Consider the following 21,209-nt stretch of genomic DNA (forward strand, 5'->3'; position numbering starts at 1 on the left):
GTACCGTCAAATCTTGGGTGAAAACCTCCTTCCCTCAGCCAGGGCATTGAAAATGGGTCGTGGATGGGTATTCCAGCATGACAATGATCCAAAACACACGGCCAAGGCAACAAAGGAGTGGCTCAAGAAGAAGCACATTAAGGTCCTGGAGTGGCCAATCCCATAGAAAATCTGTGGAGGGAGCTGAAGGTTCAAGTTGCTAAACGTCAGCCTCGAAACCTTAATGACTTGGAGAAGATCTGCAAAGAGGAGTGGGACAAAATCCCTCCTGAGATGTGTGCAAACCTGGTGGCCAACTACAAGAAACGTCTGACCTCTGTGATTGCCAACAAGGGTTTTGCCACCAAGTACTAAGTCATGTTTTGCAGAGGGGTCAAATACTTATTTCCCCCATTAAAATGCAAATAATTTTATAACATTTTTTACATGCGTTTTTCTGGATTTTCTTGTTGTTATTCTGTCTCTCACTGTTCAAATAAACCTACTATTAAAATTATAGATTGATAATTTCTTTGTAAGTGGGCAAACGTACAAAATCAGCAGGGGATCAAATACTTTTTTCCCCCACTGTACCTCTGATGCCTCCTTTGTCCCACCTCCCACACATGCGGTGACCTCACCCATTATAACCAGCATGTCCAGATACAACCTCTCTTATCATCACTCAGTGCCTGGGCTTACCTCCGCTGTACCCGCACCCCACCATACCCCTGTCTGCACATTATGCCCTGAATCTATTCTACCACGCCCAGAAACCTGCTCCTTTTATTCTTTGTCCCCAATGCTCTAGGCGACCAGTTTTGATAGCCTTTAGCCGTACCCTCATCCTACTCCTCCTCTGTTCCTCGGGTGATGTGGAGGTAAACCCAGAACCTGCATGTTCCCAGGCAACCTCATTTGTTGACTTCTGTGATCGAAAAAGCCTTGGTTTCATGCATGTCAACATCAGAAGCCTCCTCCCTAAGTTTGTTTTACTCACTGCTTTAGCACACTCCGCCAACCCTGATGTCCTTGCCGTGTCTGAATCCTGGCTTAGGAAGGCCACCAATAATTCTGAGATTTCCATACCCAACTACAACTTTTTCCATCAAGATAGAACTGCTAAAGGGGGAGGAGTTGCAATCTACTACAGAGATAACCTGCAAAGTTCTGTCATACTTTCCAGGTCTATACCCAAAGAGCTGAAACTTCTAATTTTCAAAATTAATCTCTCCAGAAATAAGTCTCACTATTGCCACCTGCAATCGACCCCCCTCCGCTCCCAGCTGTGCCCTGGACACCATTTGTGAATTGATCGCCCCCCATCTAGCCTCAGAGTTCATTCTGTTAGGTGACCTAAACTGGGATATGCTTAACACCCCGGCAGTCCTACAATCTAAGCTAGATGCCCTCAATCTCACACAAATCATCAAGGAACCCACCAGGTACAACCCTAAATCCATAAACATGGGCACCCTCATAGACATTACCCTGACCAACTTGCCCTCCAAATACACCTCTGCTGTTTTCAATTAGGATCTCAGCGATCACTGCCTCATTGCCTGTATCCGCTATGGGTCCGCGGTCAAAAGACCACCCCTCATCACTGTCAAACGCTCCCTAAAACACTTCTGCGAGCAGGCCTTTCTAATCGACCTGGCCCGGGTATCCTGGAAGGATATTGACCTCATCCCGTCAGTCGAGGATGCCTGGTCATTCTTTAAAAGTAATTTCCTCACCATCTTAGATAAGCATGCCCCGTTCAAAAAATGCTGAACTAAGAACAGATATAGCCCTTGGTTCACTCTAGACCTGACTGCCCTTGACCAGCCCAAAAACATCCTGTGGTGGACTGCAATAGCATCGAAAAGTCCCCGCGATATGCAACTGTTCAGGGAAGTCAGGAACCAATACACGCAGTCAGTCAGGAAAGCAAAGGCTAGCTTTTTTAAGCAGAAATCTGCATCCTGTAGCACTAATTCCAAAAAGTTTTGGGACACTGTAAAATCCATGGAGAACAAGAGCACCTCCTCCCAGCTGCCCACTGCACTGAGGCTAGGTAACACGGTCACCACCGATAAATCCATGACAATCGAAAATTTCAACAAGCATTTCTCAACGACTGGCCATGCCTTCCTCCTGGCTACTCCAACCCTGGCCAACAGCTCCCCCCCAGCTACTCGCCCAAGCCTCCCCAGCTTCTCCTTCACCCAAATCCAGATAGCAGATGTTCTGAAAGAGCTGCAAAACCTGGACCCGTACAAATCAGCCGGGCTAGACAATCTGGACCCTCTCTTTCTAAAACTATCCGCCGCCATTGTTGCAACCCCTATTACCTGTTCAACCTCTCTTTCGTATTGTCCGAGATCTCTAAAGATTGGAGAGCTGCCGCGGTCATCCCCCTCTTCAAAGGGGGTGACACCCTAGATCCAAACTGTTACAGACCTATTTCCATCCTGCCCTGCCTATCTAAAGTCTTCGAAAGCCAAGTTAATAAACAGATCACTGACCATTTCGAATCCCACTGTACCTTCGCTGTACAATCCGGTTTCCGAGCCAGTCACGGGTGCACCTCAGCCACGCTCAAGGTACTAAACAAAATCATTCTTATCGCAGACTCAATAGCATTAATTTTCTAATGACTGCCTCGCCTGGTTCACCAACTACTTTGCAGACAAAGTTCAATGTGTCAAATCGGAGGGCATGTTGTCCGGACCTCTGGCAGTATCTAGGGGGGTACCACAGGGTTCAATTCTCTGGCCGACTCTTTTCTCTGTATATATCAATGATGTCGCTCTTGCTGCGGGTGACTCCCTGATCCACCTCTACGCAGACGACTCCATTCTGTATACTTCTGGCCCTTCCTTGGACACTGTTCTAACAAACCTCCAAACGAGCTTCAATGCCATACAACACTCCTTCCGTGGCCTCCAACTGCTCTTAAACGCTAGTAAAACCAAATGCATGCTTTTCAATCGTTCGCTGCCCACACCTGCCCGCCCGGCTAGCATCACCACCCTGGACGATTCTGACCTAGAATATGTGGACAACTACAAATACCTAGGTGTCTGGTTAGACTGTAAACTCTCCTTCCAGACTCATATTAAACATATCCAATCCAAAATCAAATCTAGAATCGGATTTCTATTTCGCAACAAAGCCTCCTTCACTCACGCCGCCAAACTTACCCTAGTAAAACTGACTATCCTACTGATCCTCGACTTCGGCGATGTCATCTACAAAATAGCTTCCATTACTCTACTCAGCAAACTGGATGCAGTCTATCACAGTGCCATCCATTTTGTTACCAAATCACCTTATACCACCCACCACTGCGACCTGTATGCTCTAGTCGGCTGGCCCTCGCTACATATTCGTCGCCAGACCCACTAGCTCCAGGTCATCTATAAATCTATGCTAGGTAAAGCTCCACCTTATCTCAGTTCACTGGTCACGATAACAACACCCACCCGTAGCACATGTTCCAGCAGGTATATCTCACTGATCATCCCCAAAGCCAACACCTCATTTGGCCGCCTTTCCTTCCAAATCTCTGCTGCCAGTGACTGGAACGAATTGCAAAAATCACTGAAGTTGGAGACTATTTCCCTCACCAACTTTAAACATCAGCTACCTGAGCTGCTAACCGATCGCTGCAGCTGTACATAGTCCATCTGTAAATTGCCCACCCAATCTACCTACCTCATCCCCATACTGTTTTTATTTTATTTACTTTTCTGCTCTTTTGCACACCAGTATTTCTATTTGCACATCATCATATGCTCATTTATCACTCCAGTGTTAATCTGCTAAATTGTAATTATTCGCTCCTATGGCCTATTTATTGCCTACCTCCTCATGCCTTTTGCACACACTGTATATAGACTTTCTTTTTTTTCTACTGTGTCATTGACTTGTTTATTGTGTTATTGGCTTGTTTATTGTTTACTCCATGTGTAACTCTGTGTTGTTGTCTGTGTCACACTGCTTTGCTTTATCTTGGCCAGGTCGCAGTTGTAAATGAGAACTTGTTCTCAACTTGCCTACCTGGTTAAATAAAGGTGAAAAAAAGGGAGACCACGTGGAGATAAAGAATAACAAAATATATTTATTAACTGAAGTAAACTAAATACAATTAAAAATGGTGTGTGTAGTCAGTAATCAGTAGTGTAAGTGAGTGTTTGCGTGCATAAATGTGATAATGAGGGGTGTTGAAAGGTGCCAAAGCAAACAAACAAAATGGCCACAACAAAAATATATCAGTGTCTGCATGGAGTGAGTCTCCTCAATAAATGGGGAAGAGGTGTATTCATCCCGGGACACACCCGAGCCCAGGTGTGTCCCATTTTGCTGACGACCCTCCCGGCTCCGCCCACCGACATCCTATTAAGGAAAACAAGAGCAAAAATAAATAATTTGGCAGACAGAGAGGAAGGGTCGTCACATACTGGTGAAACTGTTCTCGCAATGCCTCTTTGTGTATGTGGAGGAATGGCCTCGCCACCCACTGGATGCTCATAACAATTTTAGAGGATGTGGAAAGATTAACGAGATCAAGCATAATTCTGTCGAAATGACTCAGTATGTTGAGCATTTGAAAGATGCATAGATTAGCTTCAGGCACATATTGACCGGGCTACACAAACAACCATGAAACGTTTTAGGATTAGGCCAAAACTTTCTGTCTCTGCAAAGAAATACCAGCAGACCTACATCTAGTTTTTGTATGTATTTTTTATCTCAACCTTGAAAGACCCTTCGCTGATAATTATTATTATTAGTAGTAGTATTTATTACATGAATAGCAATATCAAGTTCTTGCCGAAATAACTTTTAAGCCTGATTGATGCACAAAAAGATACTCTTTGTTTGATGTAGGCATCGAATCGGGATGCCAGTGGCTGACTGGTTAACCACCCTTTATAAATTAGTCGGTTAAGCCTATCAGTTTAATGGTTCATTTGCACTATTTATGGATGTTTGCATAAGGTAAATTGTATTAGTGAACATTGCAGGACACTGTGAAAGCTGAAAATAGTTTTGAACACCACAAGGGGTCACAAAGGTGTAATAAGTAAGATACGGCGCAAGAGGACAGGTGAAGGGGTCTGAAGAAAGTTTAAAGTTACACTACAGCTGTTTTTATCTGAATATCAAATCATTTCAGGGAAACAATTAAGTACCTTACTGTGATTGTTGTCAATTAAAATGGTAAAAAATAAACAAAAATAGCATCTTAGCAAAAAGAGCAATTTCTCAAGCAAGAATATTGCTAGGACTGATAGTGTGTAAATATAAAACATAGAGAAATCAGGTTTTCTACTGCAGTGGGCCTTTAAGGTTCTGTAAAATTATTGAGGTGGCCAAGCTGCTAGTTTTGACTATGATTAAATACCTCGAATAGATATTCATTCAGGCTTTATATGCATGATATTAGTATGAGTATTCAGGGGTGATTGTGTAGACCTGAACTTTTTGGCATGGATAACTGGTTTTCAAACCTGGGCACTCACTTACAGTTGAAGTCCGAAGTTTACATACAACTTAGCCAAATACATTTAAACTCAGTTTTTCGCAAATCCTGATATTTAATTCTAGTAAAAATTCCCTGTTTTAGGTCAGTTAGGATCACCACGTTATTTTAAGAATGTGAAATGTCAGAATAATAGTAGAGATAATTATTTATTTCAGTTTTTATTTCTTTTATCACATTCCCAGTGGGTCAGAAGTTTACATACACTCAATTAGTATTTGGTACTATTGACTTTAAATTGTTCAACTTGGGTCAAATGTTTCGGGTAGCCTTCCACAAGCTTCCCACAATAAGTTGGGTGAATTTTGGCCTATTCCTCCTGACAGAGCTGGTGTAACTGAGTCAGGTTTGTAGGCCACCATGCTTGCACACGCTTTTTCAGTTCTGCCGACACATTTTCTATATGATGAGGTCAGGGCTTTGTGATGGCCACTCCAATACCTTGACTTTGTTGTCCTTTAGCCATTTTGTCACAACTTTGGAAGTATGCTTGGGGTCATTGTCCATTTGGAAGACCCATTTGAGACCAAGATTTAACTTCCTGACTGATGTCTTGAGATGTTGCTTCAATATATCCACATCATTTTCCTCCTCATGATGCCATCTATTTTGTGAAGTGCACCAGTCCCTCCTGCAGCAAAGCACACCCACAACATGATGCTGCCACCCCCGTGCTTCACGGTTGGGATGGTGCTCTTCGGCTTGCAAGCCTCCCCCTTTTCCCTCCAAACATTACAATGGTCATTATGGCCAAACAGTTCTATTTTTGTTTCATCCGACCAGAGGACATTTCTCCAAAAAGTACGGTCTTTGTCCCCATGTGCAGTTGCAAACCATAGTCTGGCATTTTTTATGGCGGTTTTGGAGCAGTGGCTTCTTCCTTGCTGAGCGGCCTTTCAGGTTATGTCAATATAGGACTCGTTTTACTGTGGATATAGATACTTTGTACCTGTTTCCTCCAGCATCTTCACAAGGTCCTTTGCTGTTGTTCTGGGATTGATTTGCACTTTTAGCACCAAAGTACGTTCATCTCTAGGAGACAGAACGCATCTCCTTCCTGAGCGGTATGACGGCTGCGTGGTCCCATGGTGTTTATACTTGCGCACTATTGTTTGTACAGATGAACGTGGTACCTTCAGGTGTTTGGAAATTGCTCCCAAGGATGAACTAGACTTGTGGAGGTCTAAAAAAAAAGATCTGAGGTCTTGGCTGATTTCTTTAGATTTTCCCATGATGTCAAGCAAAGAGGCACTGAGTTTGAAGGTAGGCCTTGAAGTACATCCACAGGTACACCTCCAATTGATTCAAATGATGTCAATTAGCCTATCAGAAGCTTCTAAAGCCATCACATTATTTTCTGGAATTTTCCAAGCTGTTTAAAGGCACAGTCAACTTAGCGTATGTAAACTTCTGACCCACTGGAATTGTGATACAGTGAATTATAAGTGAAATAATCTGTCTGTAAACAATTGTTGGAAAAATTACTTTTGTCATGCACAAAGTAGGTCCTAACTGACTTGCCAAAACTCTAGTTTGTTAACAAGAAATTTGTGGAGTGGTTGAAAAACAAGTTTTAATGACTCCAACCTTAGTGTATGTAAACTTAGGACTTCAACTGTACCTAAGTATCATACATATTGATACATGTATGATGTCAATGACGTCAAAATCATAATAATATTAATTCAATATAATGTTGACATATGACATTTTGACAATAATAATGGCGGTAGGGAGGTCAATGAATAGGATCATTCTGATGTTGACAACTACCATATTAGGGCTTCATTGGCTGCTGCACTAACCTGTGAGTTTACTTCTGGTCTGGAGAGGGCTTCTTGACCTTTGACTCTGGGCTCTGGTGGTAACAGAGCCCATGCTTGCGGCTGGGCAACACATCTTTGCTGTCACGCACAGCGTCCTCCATAGAGCTCATCTGGCTTGAAATGTCTGGGTGACAAACACACACACACAAATTACATGCAAGACACCCTCTCAAAGCTGTTGGTGGTGTCAGTAGTCAGAGGTGATGTATTTACTTTAAGTCAGTTTGGCTGTAAAGTGATTAAGGGGGGCATTAACATGTAATTTGATAGAAGGGCCATTCAGGGCCACATTCTTTGATAAGCTCATTCATTCACAATGCCAGAAAACACACCAAGGTTATGAAAAGGTTTATGAAATGTCTATAAAAAAGGCGATTGTACGAAACCAGATTACACCTACGTATGCAACTGCCCCTTGAGGTTTAATTCACATGTATCAAATGACTGTGTCTAAGGTCCTATTATCCTAACCCTAACATGCTGACCAAACCGGACGCGCACATCCGTCCGTGTGCGCACTTTGATTTTGTTCACCCACACCAGAAGCGATCAGGACACGCAGGTTGAAATATCAAAACAAACTCTGAACCAATTATATTAATTTGGGGACAAGTCAAAAAGCATTGAACATTTATGGCAATTTAGCTTGCTAGCTTGCTGTTGCTAGCTAATTTGTCCTGGTATTTAAACATTGGGTTGTTATTTTACCTGAAATGCACAAGGTCCACTACTACGACAATTAATCCACAGATAAAACAGTAAACCAAATTTGTTTCTCGTCATCTCTCCTCCTTCCTTAAGGCTTATTTTTCTTCTTTGGAGTTGGCAACAAACTTTACAACATTACTACAACCTACCGGAATGTGGACCTAAGTTCATCTTTCAATCACCCACGTGTGTCACGTCCTGACCAGTAAAAGGGGTTATTGGTTATTGTAGTTTGGTTAGGGCGTGGCAGGGGGTGTTTTTCTGTGTGTTTTGGGGTTTTGGGCATTCTATGTTCTATTTTCTATGTTTTGTATTTCGTTGTTTTGGCCTGGTATGGCTCTCAATCAGGGACAGCTGTACTTCGTTGTCGCTGATTGGGAGCCATACTTAGGTAGCCCTTTTTCCCACCTGTCCTTGTGGGTAGTTAACTTTGTTTGTGGCACTTTGCCCTGTAAGCTTCACGGTCGTTTTGTATTGTTTATTGGTTTTGCTGGCGACATTCAATAAAGAGGAAAACGTACGCTCACCACGCTGCAACTTGGTCTACTTCATCCGACGATCGTGACAATGTGGGTATATGCTCCTAAAACCCTGTGAGGAGATGGCACATTGGTATATGCTCCTAAAACCAAAGAAGAGCACGTTGAGCGTCACAAATAGAACCAATTTCTATTTTAGCACCTGGCCATGCAGACGCTTGCTGACGGCCACGAGCAGTGTGGGTGCAATGATTGAATAACATCTATGTGCAAATTTATTTAGCAACGCTCGCGAACGGGATGCGAGCGGTGTGGTCAGCATGTAATTCTTTACTCCAACCAGGGTCCTAACCGTAATCCTTTACTCCAACCCGGGTCCTAACCCTAATTCTTTACTCCAACCTGGGTCCTAAACCAAATTCACTTGCCTGTCCTACTGTCTCCTTTGTAGAGTAAATGGGGGACATTTTTGGGAGGATGACCTCAGAAAATCTCTTGACCCCTGATGACCTCTACAGACATCCACTGACTAAAGATCTCACATTCCACACAAGCCCACGCATACACTGATAAACCATAAACCAACACATTGAAGAAAAACACAGACACACACCTAGCCATAGTCCTCTAAACCCTGTTACGGTTTCATGCTGAGACAGGGAACTGCCAGTGTCGTGATGAGTGATGGTCAGAAATGATTTAGGTCAACTGATCTCAAGGAGAGTGACTGGCCACGGTTGATGAACTGAGATGCTGAAAACCTCCCCATGTTGTAACCACTCTGTTTCCACTCTGTTTCCACCTTTAAACCTTTTCCCCCTTCATCCATAGGAGAGCAGGGGTGATAATGTAGAGCCTAATTTAATGTAGCCTACATACATTATAGAATATACAAGGGGGTCATCTGGGGATGCCGTAGATTTAAAGGTATGTCATAGTCTAAAGGATAACCCCTCATCATCCCCACTTCCCTCTCTGCTCTCTCTACCCTCCTCACACTCCTACCCTCCTTCCCTCCCTACCCTTCCCTCTCTCAACCCTGACACTCCCTCCTTCGTTTCCACTCCATAGGTCTTTGGGTCCTAAATGTACTTCCTGTAGGAGTGTGTCATAGAGTCACATGTAGACATTTACAGAGCACAGACAAAATGACAGGAAAATTATAGGCTAGATTTCCTTTTTCCCTGACACTTGTCTGTCTGTCATCCTACTCTCTCTTATCAGGCCATAATCAAGAGGAAAACATAAACCAGGACACTCACAGAGGGACATGGGTTAACTAGGGTCAAAACAGCCACATGGGTTTACTCTGGTCTGGTCATGTTCACAGACAAACACAAAAACACAGAAGAAGCTGGCATGCAGACACATATGGCGACAGATTTTCATTTGAATATTCTAAAATCAGCATAAAGAAAATAGGCAGTTTCCCTCCAGTGGTGTTTCCACGAAATGGACTTGTTGCTGAGAAAAATCAGTGTGTGATTACAAAGTACACACAAAATTGTATTTTTTATGTGGTGAATAATAATGTAAAGTTTAATGTGTTTCCATCGCAATTTCAACTTTACAGATAATTTTGTATGTTTTGTCCCAAAAACTGTTGTGTTAAATAGCAAATGTACCTACTCTGGTTTTGGCACATGCACTCAGGACAACGGCTCGCAGATACAGTGCGGGGAGGCTAGTCTGCATGATGAGATTATTATGGATAGGAGCGAGAATATTACAGTTTTTAAAACGGCAGTCAAGCATTGAGTACATTTTTTACATTTTTTTTTTTTTTTTTTTTTACATTTTAGTCATTTAGCAGACGCTCTTATCCAGAGCGACTTACAAATTGGTGCATTCACCTATAATATCCAGTGGAACAACCACTTTACAATAGTGCATCTAAATCTTTTAAGGGGGGGGGTTAGAAGGATTACTTTATCCTATCCCAGGTATTCCTTGAAGAGGTGGGGTTTCAGGTGTCACCAAAATAAGACCCTCAATATTTATTGGAAAGGAGTACCAAGCTTATCATCGGGCACTTTCATCACACTGTGAAGTTCATTGTAACTTATTTAATCTGTAGCCTAATAAACTGCATGGTTTCCCAAATTGTAGTGGGAGGACCACACACCATATCATCGCGTTGACTCCAAGTTTGATACGATATGATGGTTATTATAATCCGTATTTGCGCATAAAGGCATTTCCACCACCATTTGTAGCAAAATGTACTTTACCGACACAAAACGATCCCACCATGTCAAATGAACAAATTACCTGTAAGACTTTACTTGCAAGAAAACAGTGGATGCTTTATAAACACACAAACACTGCATGAGCCCGTCTGAGAATATATAGTCAGTTTGAGAATATTGAACAGTGCTAACACACACACACACACACACACACACACACACACACACACAGGATAGACCGATCCATTGGACAGAGCCACCACAACTAATCCCGATGCTACAGTACAGATGAGAGAACCATGACTGTGTTGCGTTTCAAAACCGCCTGCTCCATCCCTCTGCTGGGTTTGGACCAGACACAAGGAGGCCTCGGTTCCCCCAGTACAGTAGAGACAGGGGGGTGGCTCTCTCTGACGCAGACAGGGGACCACCTCGCAGGCGGACGTGCTGAACCCCTTGGAAGCAGAGAGGACTACACACGGTGGGTTTATGACTCACTGGTGAAAGCTTTCCAGGCATCCAATACCCCAGGCAATGGCGTTTCAATCTAAACCGCTGTTCAAACATCAGTGCTGTTGCCATGTGGAGTTTATGGAGCAGTAAAAATGAACATGGATAAACTTGGGAGCTCGCAGACATGGACTGGGAGAGCCTGACCTATATGTCGTCATGGTAATTCATATCACGACCTATGACATCATGAGCAGTAAAGGGAATGGGCGAAAAATGAAACCCAGTTGAACTCCCCACCCAAACTGTTGCTTGTGCTCGTGGTGCTGGAGTGGACCAATAAGAGTGTTGGTCACACTACTGTAACTTAATAGAGCACACATGAATCAGATTCTACCACAGGTAGAAGCTGCTATGTCAGTGTTCCAGAACTGCACAGTGATCTAGAAAGCTATAGGTGAACCCTGTGGTTAAGAATGCTTCTTGGCAACTCTGTGGGTGTCGGCTAAGGCAAAATGACACTTCCACAGACCAATGGGGTGCTTGATTGATTGACACACAATGTCCTTTTATAGTCATACTCCAAATTCCAAATGGACTCCTAGACCCAATCCCCTATACCTTTGTGGAGATCTGAAAGGATAGGATAGGTACATTCAATATGGTAAAAGCATCTCCTTGTCTTCTGATGGGCTAGGTGAGATTTTAACAATATTTCTTAAACCTATTCAACCCTTTCCACTAAAAAACACAAGTGCATTTATTTGTGAATTGGCATGTGCCATGCTGCATCTTGGGGGAACCAATGGAAGTGGGAACCAATGGAAGAACACCTATGGAAAAAAAGCTAACGTAATGATAGAGTGCCACATAATCAACATCAACAGTGTGTTTTAGGGAAATTCATTAGTCAAGCCTTGTCATGGTGTCCAAATTACAATGAGTTTCAGTATTTGGCTGCTGTATTCATGGTGGAAAAAAATCGGAATATCAGAATAGAAACACACACACACACAAACACACACACCTCTGATGAGCACGGTGGGTGCCTGAGATGGGTGGAAGCTCTGAGGCAGGTCCTCCTCCTCCTCCTCCTTAATGCTGTCGCCAGCCTTGGATTTGACAGTTACCCCAGTTACCCTACAGAGAGACAGAGTGAGGGAGAAGAGACAAAGAGAGAGAGAGGGATCACTCACTGAGGCATCACACTTTATTTGGGGACATCATTGACATCTCTCTCAATAATTAGACATTTTTTGACATCTGTTTAACTTTTTCTGACATTAGCAATCGATTAAAATGTAATTAAAAATCTCAACAGATTTTCCTGGTTACACAAGCAACTAAATTAAGTCAAATTCAATCCAAGACCATGAGGGACAGCAAGACAGCCAAGCACAAGCAACTAATTGATGTGTAAAATCTACTATTCCGATAGTATCCCATGTAGAGCTTTCAATGTAGTATGGACTGAAGAGAGATATAAAAGTTATTAGCCACTGTCTGCTCAGTTACACACACACATACAGAGACAGAGACACACACACACACACACACACACACACACACACACACACACACACACACACACACACACACACACACACACACACACACACACACACACACACACACACACACACACACACACACACACACACACACACACACACACACAGAGCTCTGGGTTGGCCTGAGCCACTTGGGCATCTAACTAACTTCAACAGTAGGGTGGCTGTCTTTCCACTTTGGGTTGACTATGGCTACAGCTCACTCAGAGGCATGATGAAATATATATAACGTCCATCATTGTAGGTTTTTGTCCGTCAAAAGTACAACTCAAGTCAACTACTTTCAGACAAGTTAGTCCCTCAAAAGACACCGATTGTACGTTTTCTTTTTTTATAGGACAATCATCATGCGGCGGCCTATGTCAGAAACTGACAAGCTGGTAAAGAGACAGGGGTGCCGGGGACATGAAGACAGACAAAACAAAGAACCCGACGGTGTGTTGGAATATGCAGTTGTTGTCCAACCGGTGATTCTCCTGATCCAGCTGCTGTTGGACGTGTCTGATGGTGTCCTGCAGGGCCCTGATCTTGGCCTTCTTCTCATTGAGCAGCATGATGAAACGAGAGAACAGGTCTCCCTCCATCGTCTCCATCTCCTGGACATGCTTCTCCAGACTGGGGATCATAGGTGGTATCATCACATTAGTGGTGTGTGTGTGTACGCACGCACACTATTAATGCCACAATGTCAGAGAGAGAGAGAGAGAGAGAGAGAGAGAGAGAGAGACTGGAATATACAAGGTCTGAGGTCATCTGCTTTTTGCCTGAAGAGCAGGAGCCAAGACTTCACCAAAGAAATCAGAAAAGGAGACATTGCCAATACTTATTTTACACATGTCGAAAGATGCATGATATGAAAAAAATGTAGTCTATTTCAGAAGAACAGAATAGCATACTCTGAGTTGTCCTTATGTTAGGTCCTGATCTGGCTATGCCAAATGGCTACGGGCTACACTAGTTCATTTAGCAGACAGGATTTGCTTAGAATTCCGTGACATTATTTTATTTGATAGTATGAAGAATACAATTGAATAAAGCTGAATAAAATATAAAAGCATATTTTCTCCAAACGATTTGAGGGTGTGCGCAAATGCTGCTATTCTGTGTTTTAATTTATTTAACCTTTATTTGAGCGGTTAACAAAGAAATCGGTACTCCTATATGCTTAATTTAGAGTTATTAATGTAACTTTAGTTATTCTACAAACATTGGGCTATATGTTTAGATTGTTTTACATTGTAAGGCTGCGTGATGCAACAATAATCATGATTTGAAAAAAGTAGCTTGAAAGGCATTAGCTCTGTTTTTTTTTGTGCAGGCTGTACACACTTGCACAGGTGCTCTCATTCACAATTTGACAAGCACTTGATAATGCCTCGAATTTCACGGTGGCATCCACTTTGTGTGGCAGTAATGCACCCTAAAAAAATCCAGCCCGGTGTGCTGTGTCGTGCCCTTCTCCCTGAGTGCTGCTAGCTCCGAAGCACCTCTCACTCACATGGCTTTCCCTCACGTGATCGGGTCTTTCTCACAGGCTAAAAGTGAAAACAGACACATCAGGGACGCAACTGTCCCTGGCCTTATCCAATTCTGAGGTGCAAATTGAAGATATTCATCAGCCAACAAGATGAGTAGACCTAACAAACAGCAAAAGCACTAGCCTATGTCAATCTACTATTCCTCATAGTACAAAAGTTGACCTATTCTATTCTGTGCAATAAATAAATATTCCAAACATAGTCTGGGACAGTTGTGGGATGTGATAGATCCCTAATGAATATAATCACTAGCATCAGCAAACCTTTATTACGCAATGTGGCTGACGCAACAGATCAGAATGTTTAGCTGTTGATAAACGATTAGGCTATTTCTTCACATTATAAGCACAGCAATGCGCACATAGCAGTAGGCTATACGTGCAAATGTTCCATTAGTGGGAAAACACCATTATCAAAAGTGACCGCAAATGCGATTATGCATAGAATGCTTTTATTATAAAGGTGCATTTTTATGGTGAAAATGTTCATCTACAAAGTTGAAACTCATGCGCTACTTATGTATGTCAGTTAGGCTCTACACTTCTTGTAAAGCGGATGAATGTGCTTAATTTTAAGAAGTTATTTGGCCTATATAGGCCTATGGGCTAGGCTACATGAGGTGTTCAACTATGATGCAAAAAAAAAAAAAACGCAAAAAAAGGCATTGTCCAATAATCTAGAGGGCGAGATCAGAGAATTCATGCAATCCGCCTTGAGACTTTCTATAGAGACTGTAAACAAGGTGGCTTTCCACCGAGTACACAGACTTGGAGCTAGGAACGACAAGACCAAGGGTTCCCCAACCGATCATTGCAAAATTTGAACACTACCAACAAAAGGAGTTGATCAAAAGCAGGGGAAGGGAGCTTAAAGGGACCAAAGTTCGTTCTCAATGACCAATTTCCAAGGGAGATAAACAAACGTCGCAAGAAACTGTATCCAAAATCAAATAAATCAAATTTATTTGTCACATACACATGGTTAGCAGATGTTAATGCAAGTGTAGCGAAATGCTTGTGCTTCTAGTTCTGACCATGCAGTAATATCTAACAAGTAATATAACCTAACAATTCCACAACAACTACCTTATACACACAAGTGTAAAGGAATGAATACGAATATGTACATAAAAATATATAAATGAGTGATGGTCGAACGGCATAGGCAAGATGCAGTAGATGGTAAGAGTACAGTATATACATATGAGATAAGAAATGTAGGGTATGAAACATATAAAGCGGCACTGTTTAAAGTGGCTAGTGATACATTACATCAAGATGGCAAGATGCATTAGATGGTATAGAGTACAGTATATACATATGAGATGAGTAATGTAGGGTATGAAAACATTATATGAAGTGGCATTGTTTAAAGTGGCTAGTGATACATTACACCAAGATGGCAAGATGCAGTAGATGGTATAGTATACAGTATATACATATGAGATGAGTAATGTAGGGTATGAAAACATTATATAAAGTGGCATTGTTTAAAGTGGCTAGTGATACATTTAATTACATCAAGATGGCAAGATGCAGTAGATGGTATAGCGTACAGTATATACATATGAGATGAGTAATGTATGGTATGTAAACATTATATAAAGTGGCTATTGATAAATTGATTACATCAATTTTTCCTTTATTAAAGTGGCTGGAGTTGAGTCAGTATTTTGGCAGCAGCCACTCAATGTTAGTGATGGCTGTTTAACAGTCTGATGGCCTTGAGATAGAAGCTGTTTTTCAGTCTCTCGGTCCCCGCTTTGATGCATCTGTACTGACCTCGCCTTCTGGATGATAGCGGGGTGAACAGGCAGTAGGCTCGGGTGGTTGTTGTCCTTAATGATCTTTTTGGCCTTCCTGTGACATCGGGTGGTGTAGGTGTCCTGGAGGGCAGGTAGTTTGCACCCAGTGATGCGTTGTGCAGACCTCACTACCCTCTGGAGAGCCTTACGGTTATGGGCGGAGCAGCTGCCGTACCAGGCGGTGATACAGCCCGACAGGATGCTCTCGATTGTGCATCTGTAAAAGTTTGTGAGTGTTTTTGGTGACAAGCCGCATTTCTTCAGCCTCCTGAGGTTGAAGAGGCGCTGCTGCGCCTTCTTCACCACAATGTCTGTGTTTGGTGGACCATTTCAGTTTGTCCGTGATGTGTACGCCGAGGAACTTAAAACTCTCCACCCTCTCCACTACTGTCTCGTCAATGTAGATAGGGGGCTGCTCTGCTGTTTCCTGAAGTTCACGATCATCTCCTTTGTTTTGTTGACATTGAGTGAAAGGTTATTTTCCTGACACCACACTCCGGGCCCTTACCTCCTCCCTGTAGGCTGTCTCGTCATTGTTGATAATCAAGCTTACCACTGTAGTGTCGTCTGCAAACTTGATGATTGAGTTGGAAGCGTGCATGGCCACGCAGTCATGGGTGACCAGGGAGTACAGGACAGGGCTGAGAACGCACCCTTGTGGGGCCACAGTGTTGAGGATCAGTGGGGTGGAAATGTTGTTCCCTACCTTCACCACCTGAGGGCGGCCCCAGAAAGTCCAGGACCAGGTTGCACAGGGCAGGGCCGAGACCCAGGGTCTTGAGCTTGATGACGAGTTTGGAGGGTATTATGGTGTTAAATGCTGAGCTGTAGTCAATGCACAGGTGATATGGTCATGGATATGGAGGTGATATGATCCTTGACTAGTCTCTCAAAGCACTTCATGATGACAGAAGTGAGTGCAATGGGGCGATAGTCATTTAGTTCAGTTACTTTAGCTTTCTTGGGGACAGGAACAATGGTGGCCATCTTGAAGCATGTAAGGACACGACTGGGATAAGGATTGGTTGAATATGTCCGTAAACACACCAGCCAACTGGTCTGTGCATGCTCTGAGGGCGCGGCTAGGGATGCCGTCTGGGCCGGCAGCCCTGCGAGGGTTAACACGTTTAAATGTTTTACTCACGTTGGCCACGGTGAAGGAGAGCCCACAGGTTTTAGTAGCGGGCCGTGTCAGTGGCACTGTATTGTGAGCAAAGAAGTTGTTTAATTTGACTGGTAGTCTGGTAAGACGTCGGTGTCCGCGACGGGCTGGTTTTCTTTTTGTAATCTGTGATTGACTGTAGACCCTGCCACATTCACCTCGTGTTTGAGCCGTTGAACTGCGACTCAACTTTGTCTCTATACTGACGCTTTGCTTGTTTGATTGCCTTGCGGAGGGACTAGCTGCACTGTTTGTATTCGGTCATGTTTCCGGTCACCTTGTCATGAGTAAAAGCGGTGGTTAGCGCTTTCAGTTTCGCACAAATGCTGCCATCAATCCATGGTTTTTGGTTAGGGAAGGTTTTAATGGTCACAGAGGGAACGACATCTCCGATGCACTTCCTAATAAACTCGCTTACTGAGTCAGCGTAAACGTCAATGTTATTGTCTGTGGCTATCCCGAACATATCCCAGTCCACGTGTTCAAAGCAATCTTGAATCGTGGAATCCGATTGGTCAGACCAGCATTGTATTGACCTGAGCACGGGTGTTTCTTGTTTTAGTTTCTGTCTATAGGCTGGGAGCAACAAAATGGAGTCATGGTCAGATTTTCCGAAGGCAGGGCGGGGGAGGGCTTTGTATGCATCGCGGAAGATCGAGTAGCAATGATCCAGAAAGCTACCAGCTCTTGTCGCGCATTCGATATGCTGATAAAATTTAGGAAGTATAGTTCTTAGGTTAGCTTTGTTAAAATCCCCAGCTACAATAAATGCAGCCTCAGGATGTATGGTTTCCAGTTTACATAGAGTCCAGTGAAGTTCTTTCAGGGCCAACGAGGGATCTGCTTGGTGGGGGGGATATACATGGCTGTGACTATAATCGAAGAGAATTCTCTTGGAAGATAATGCGGTCGGCATTTGATTGTAAGGAATTCTATGTTGGGTGAACAAAAGGACTTAAGTTCCTGTATGTTGTTGTGATTACACCATGAGTCGTTAATCATAAAGCATACACCCCACCCTTCTTCTTACCAGAGAGATGTTTGTTTCTGTCGGCGCGATACGTGAAGAAACCGGGTGGCTGAACCGACTCTGACAACATATCCCGAGTGAGCCACGTTTCCGTGAAACAGAGAATGTTACAATCTCTGATGTCTCTCTGGAAGGCAACTCGTGCTCTAATTTCATCCACCTTGTTATCTAGAGATTGGACATTGGTGAGTAATATGCTCGGAAGCGGTGGATGGTGTGCTCGCCTTCTGAGTCTGACCAGTAGGCCGCTCCGTCTGCCTCTCCTGCGGCGACCACGTTGTTTTGGGTCGGCCTCTGGGATAAGATCGCATGTCCAGGGTGGAGGTCTGAACAAAGGATCCACTTCGGGAAAGATGTATTCCTGGTCGTAATGATGGTAAATTGACATCGCTTTTATATCCAATAGTTCTTCCCGGCTGTATGTAATAACACTTGAGATTTTCTGGGCTAACAATATAAGAAATAATACATAAAAAACAAATAACTGCATAGTTCTCTAAGGACCTGAAGCGAGGTGACCATCTCTGTCGGCGCCATCTTGCTGATCAATTACTATTATACTAATACTCTAAGTAAAAGTATTTATCTTCAACTCGCAATCTGTGGTTTCTATTCGATTAGATAGATTGAAATTGTACGTTAAACATCATAGCATAGTTGAAAGATATATGTTGCGCAGAATTCCGAAGAGGGTGGCCAGCAGAGATAGGTGGGATGGGCTGAGGGAAGCAGAGGGTTGGGATGTGGAATTGGAGACAAGTGGGATGGGAGTTGTTGTGCGGGAGATAGAATGATGGTCAAAGATAAAATAAAAAAATAAAGTCAATGACACTAAGGGGCAGTGTTTTTTACAGCTAATGACGGTTTGCTTGAGACTGATACCGTGCAGGTGCTTGTACACATGCATATACACACACTCTCATTCAAATACACACATACACGGACACACACACTTAATAGTGCTAGACATGCACTCAAACATATGCAGTTGGCATTAGTGTTATGATTTTAGTTGTCCTTGATGTCCTTTGTCTTAGTTTTTTTCTTGCATTGTTGTTTGCTGCTTTCTTTTGTATTTTTCTTTTTTCTCTTTAGTTCATTTTCTTGGTTGTTGGTGCATTGGGGGTTATTGGGTGTGGGGAATGGAATTAATTGTATTTGGGTTTTTTTTGTTGTTTTTTTTTCTTCTTGGGGGGGATTGTGGGAGGGTTCTCGGATTGTTGAGGGACAGCTATTGGGGAACTGTGGGGGGATCTTGGAGGGTTCGGGTCCCCGTGTTTTTGGCCTGGTGGGAGATCTGTCGATGTGCCCTTGGGCAGGGCATTGACCCTGGATGCTTCGGTGTGTCGTTCTGAATGGGAGTCTGTTGGATGACTGGTGTGGTGTAGTTGTTGAGCGGCTTCACTGCAAGTATATTGTATGTTTTGGATATTTAAAAAAAAGGGGGAAAAAATAAATAAAATAAATAAAGGGCGCTTTTCCCGTGGTTCATTTTCATGACAGCCAGGTAGGCTATACTCCTGTTGTAAAGATAAGCAACGTGCTTAATATTAGAAATGTTGAGAAATAAAAATATAGTAGGTCTAGCCTATATAAAGCTGATGGGATCCTCCTCTTTTTAACCTGTTAGGGCTAGGGGGCAGTATTGACACAGCCGGATAAAAAACGTACCCGATTTAATCTGGTTACTACTCCTGCCCAGTATCTAGAATATGCATATAATTATAAAAAACACCCTAAAGTTTCTAAAACTGTTTGAATGGTGTCTGTGAGTATAACAGAACTCATATGGCAGGCCAAAACCTGAGAAGATTCCATGCAGGAAGTGGCCTGTCTGACAAATTGTGTTTCATCTTGGCTCTTTTTATTGAAGACTGAGGATCTTTGCAATAACGTGACACTTCCTACGGCTCCCATAGGCTCTCAGAGCCCGGGAAAAAGCTGAACGATATCGAGGCAGGCTCTGGCTGAAACACATTATCGCTTTTGGCAAGTGGCCGATCAGAGTACTATGGGCTTAGGCGCGTGCCCGAGTTGACCGAATGCTTTATTTTCTTTCGTCTGTTTACCTAAACGCAGATTCCCGGTCGGAATATTATCGCTTTTTTATGAGAAAAATGGCCTAAAAATTGATTTTAAACAGCGGTTGACATGCTTCGAAGTACGGTAATGGAATATTTCGATTTTTTTTGTCACGAATTGCGCCATGCTCGTCACCCTTATTTACCCTTTCGGATAGTGTCTTGAACGCACGAACAAAACGCCGCTGTTTGGATATAACTATGGATTATTTTGAACCAAACCAACATTTGTTATTGAAGTAGAAGTCCTGGGAGTGCATTCTGACGAAGACAGCAAAGGTAATAACATTTTTCTTATAGTAAATCTGACTTTGATGAGTGATAAACTTGCTGGGTGTCTAAATAGCTAGCCCTGTGATGCCGGGCTATCTACTGAGAATATTGCAAAATGTGCTTTCACCGAAAAGCTATTTTAAAATCGGACATAGAGTGCATGGAGGAGTTCTGTATCTATAATTCTTAAAATAATTGTTATGCTTTTTGTGAACGTTTATCGTGAGTAATTTAGTAAATTCACCGGCAGTGTTCGGTGGGAATGCTAGTCACATGCTAGTCACATGCTAATGTAAAAAGCTGGTTTTTGATATAAATATGAACTTGATTGAACAAAACATGCATGTATTGTATAACATAATGTCCTAGGGTTGTCATCTGATGAAGATCATCAAAGGTTAGTGCTGCATTTAGCTGTGGTTTGGGTTTATGTGACATTATATGCTAGCTTGAAAAATGGGTGTCTGATTATTTCTGGCTGGGTACTCTGCTGACATAATCAAATGTTTTGCTTTCGTTGTAAAGCCTTTTTGAAATCGGACAGTGTGGTTAGATTAACGAGAGTCTTATCTTTAAAATGGTGTAA

General features: G+C 42.9%; 1 protein-coding gene across 7 annotated transcripts in view; it reads right to left on the minus strand.

Moving 5' to 3' along the window:
* Positions 1-4,067: 4,067 nt before the first annotated feature.
* LOC106585761 (DNA repair protein XRCC4) overlaps positions 4,068-21,209 on the minus strand; it is an 89,565-nt gene continuing 72,423 nt past the window's right edge. For 6 of the 7 annotated variants that reach the window (XM_045706641.1, XM_045706643.1, XM_045706642.1 and 3 more), the window contains 4 exons: positions 13,201-13,350; positions 12,192-12,304; positions 7,318-7,462; positions 4,068-4,362 (listed from right to left, as the gene is read on the minus strand). In XM_045706641.1, coding sequence (XP_045562597.1) covers positions 7,326-7,462; positions 12,192-12,304; positions 13,201-13,350 — 400 coding nt within the window. In that variant the 3' untranslated portion in view covers positions 4,068-4,362; positions 7,318-7,325. The remainder of the gene's footprint in view (positions 4,363-7,317; positions 7,463-12,191; positions 12,305-13,200; positions 13,351-21,209) is intronic. The other variant, XM_045706644.1, reaches the window with a different exon arrangement.

The sequence above is a fragment of the Salmo salar genome, chromosome ssa24, assembly GCF_905237065.1.
Source record: "Salmo salar chromosome ssa24, Ssal_v3.1, whole genome shotgun sequence".
NCBI classification, from domain to species: Eukaryota; Metazoa; Chordata; class Actinopteri; order Salmoniformes; family Salmonidae; genus Salmo; species Salmo salar.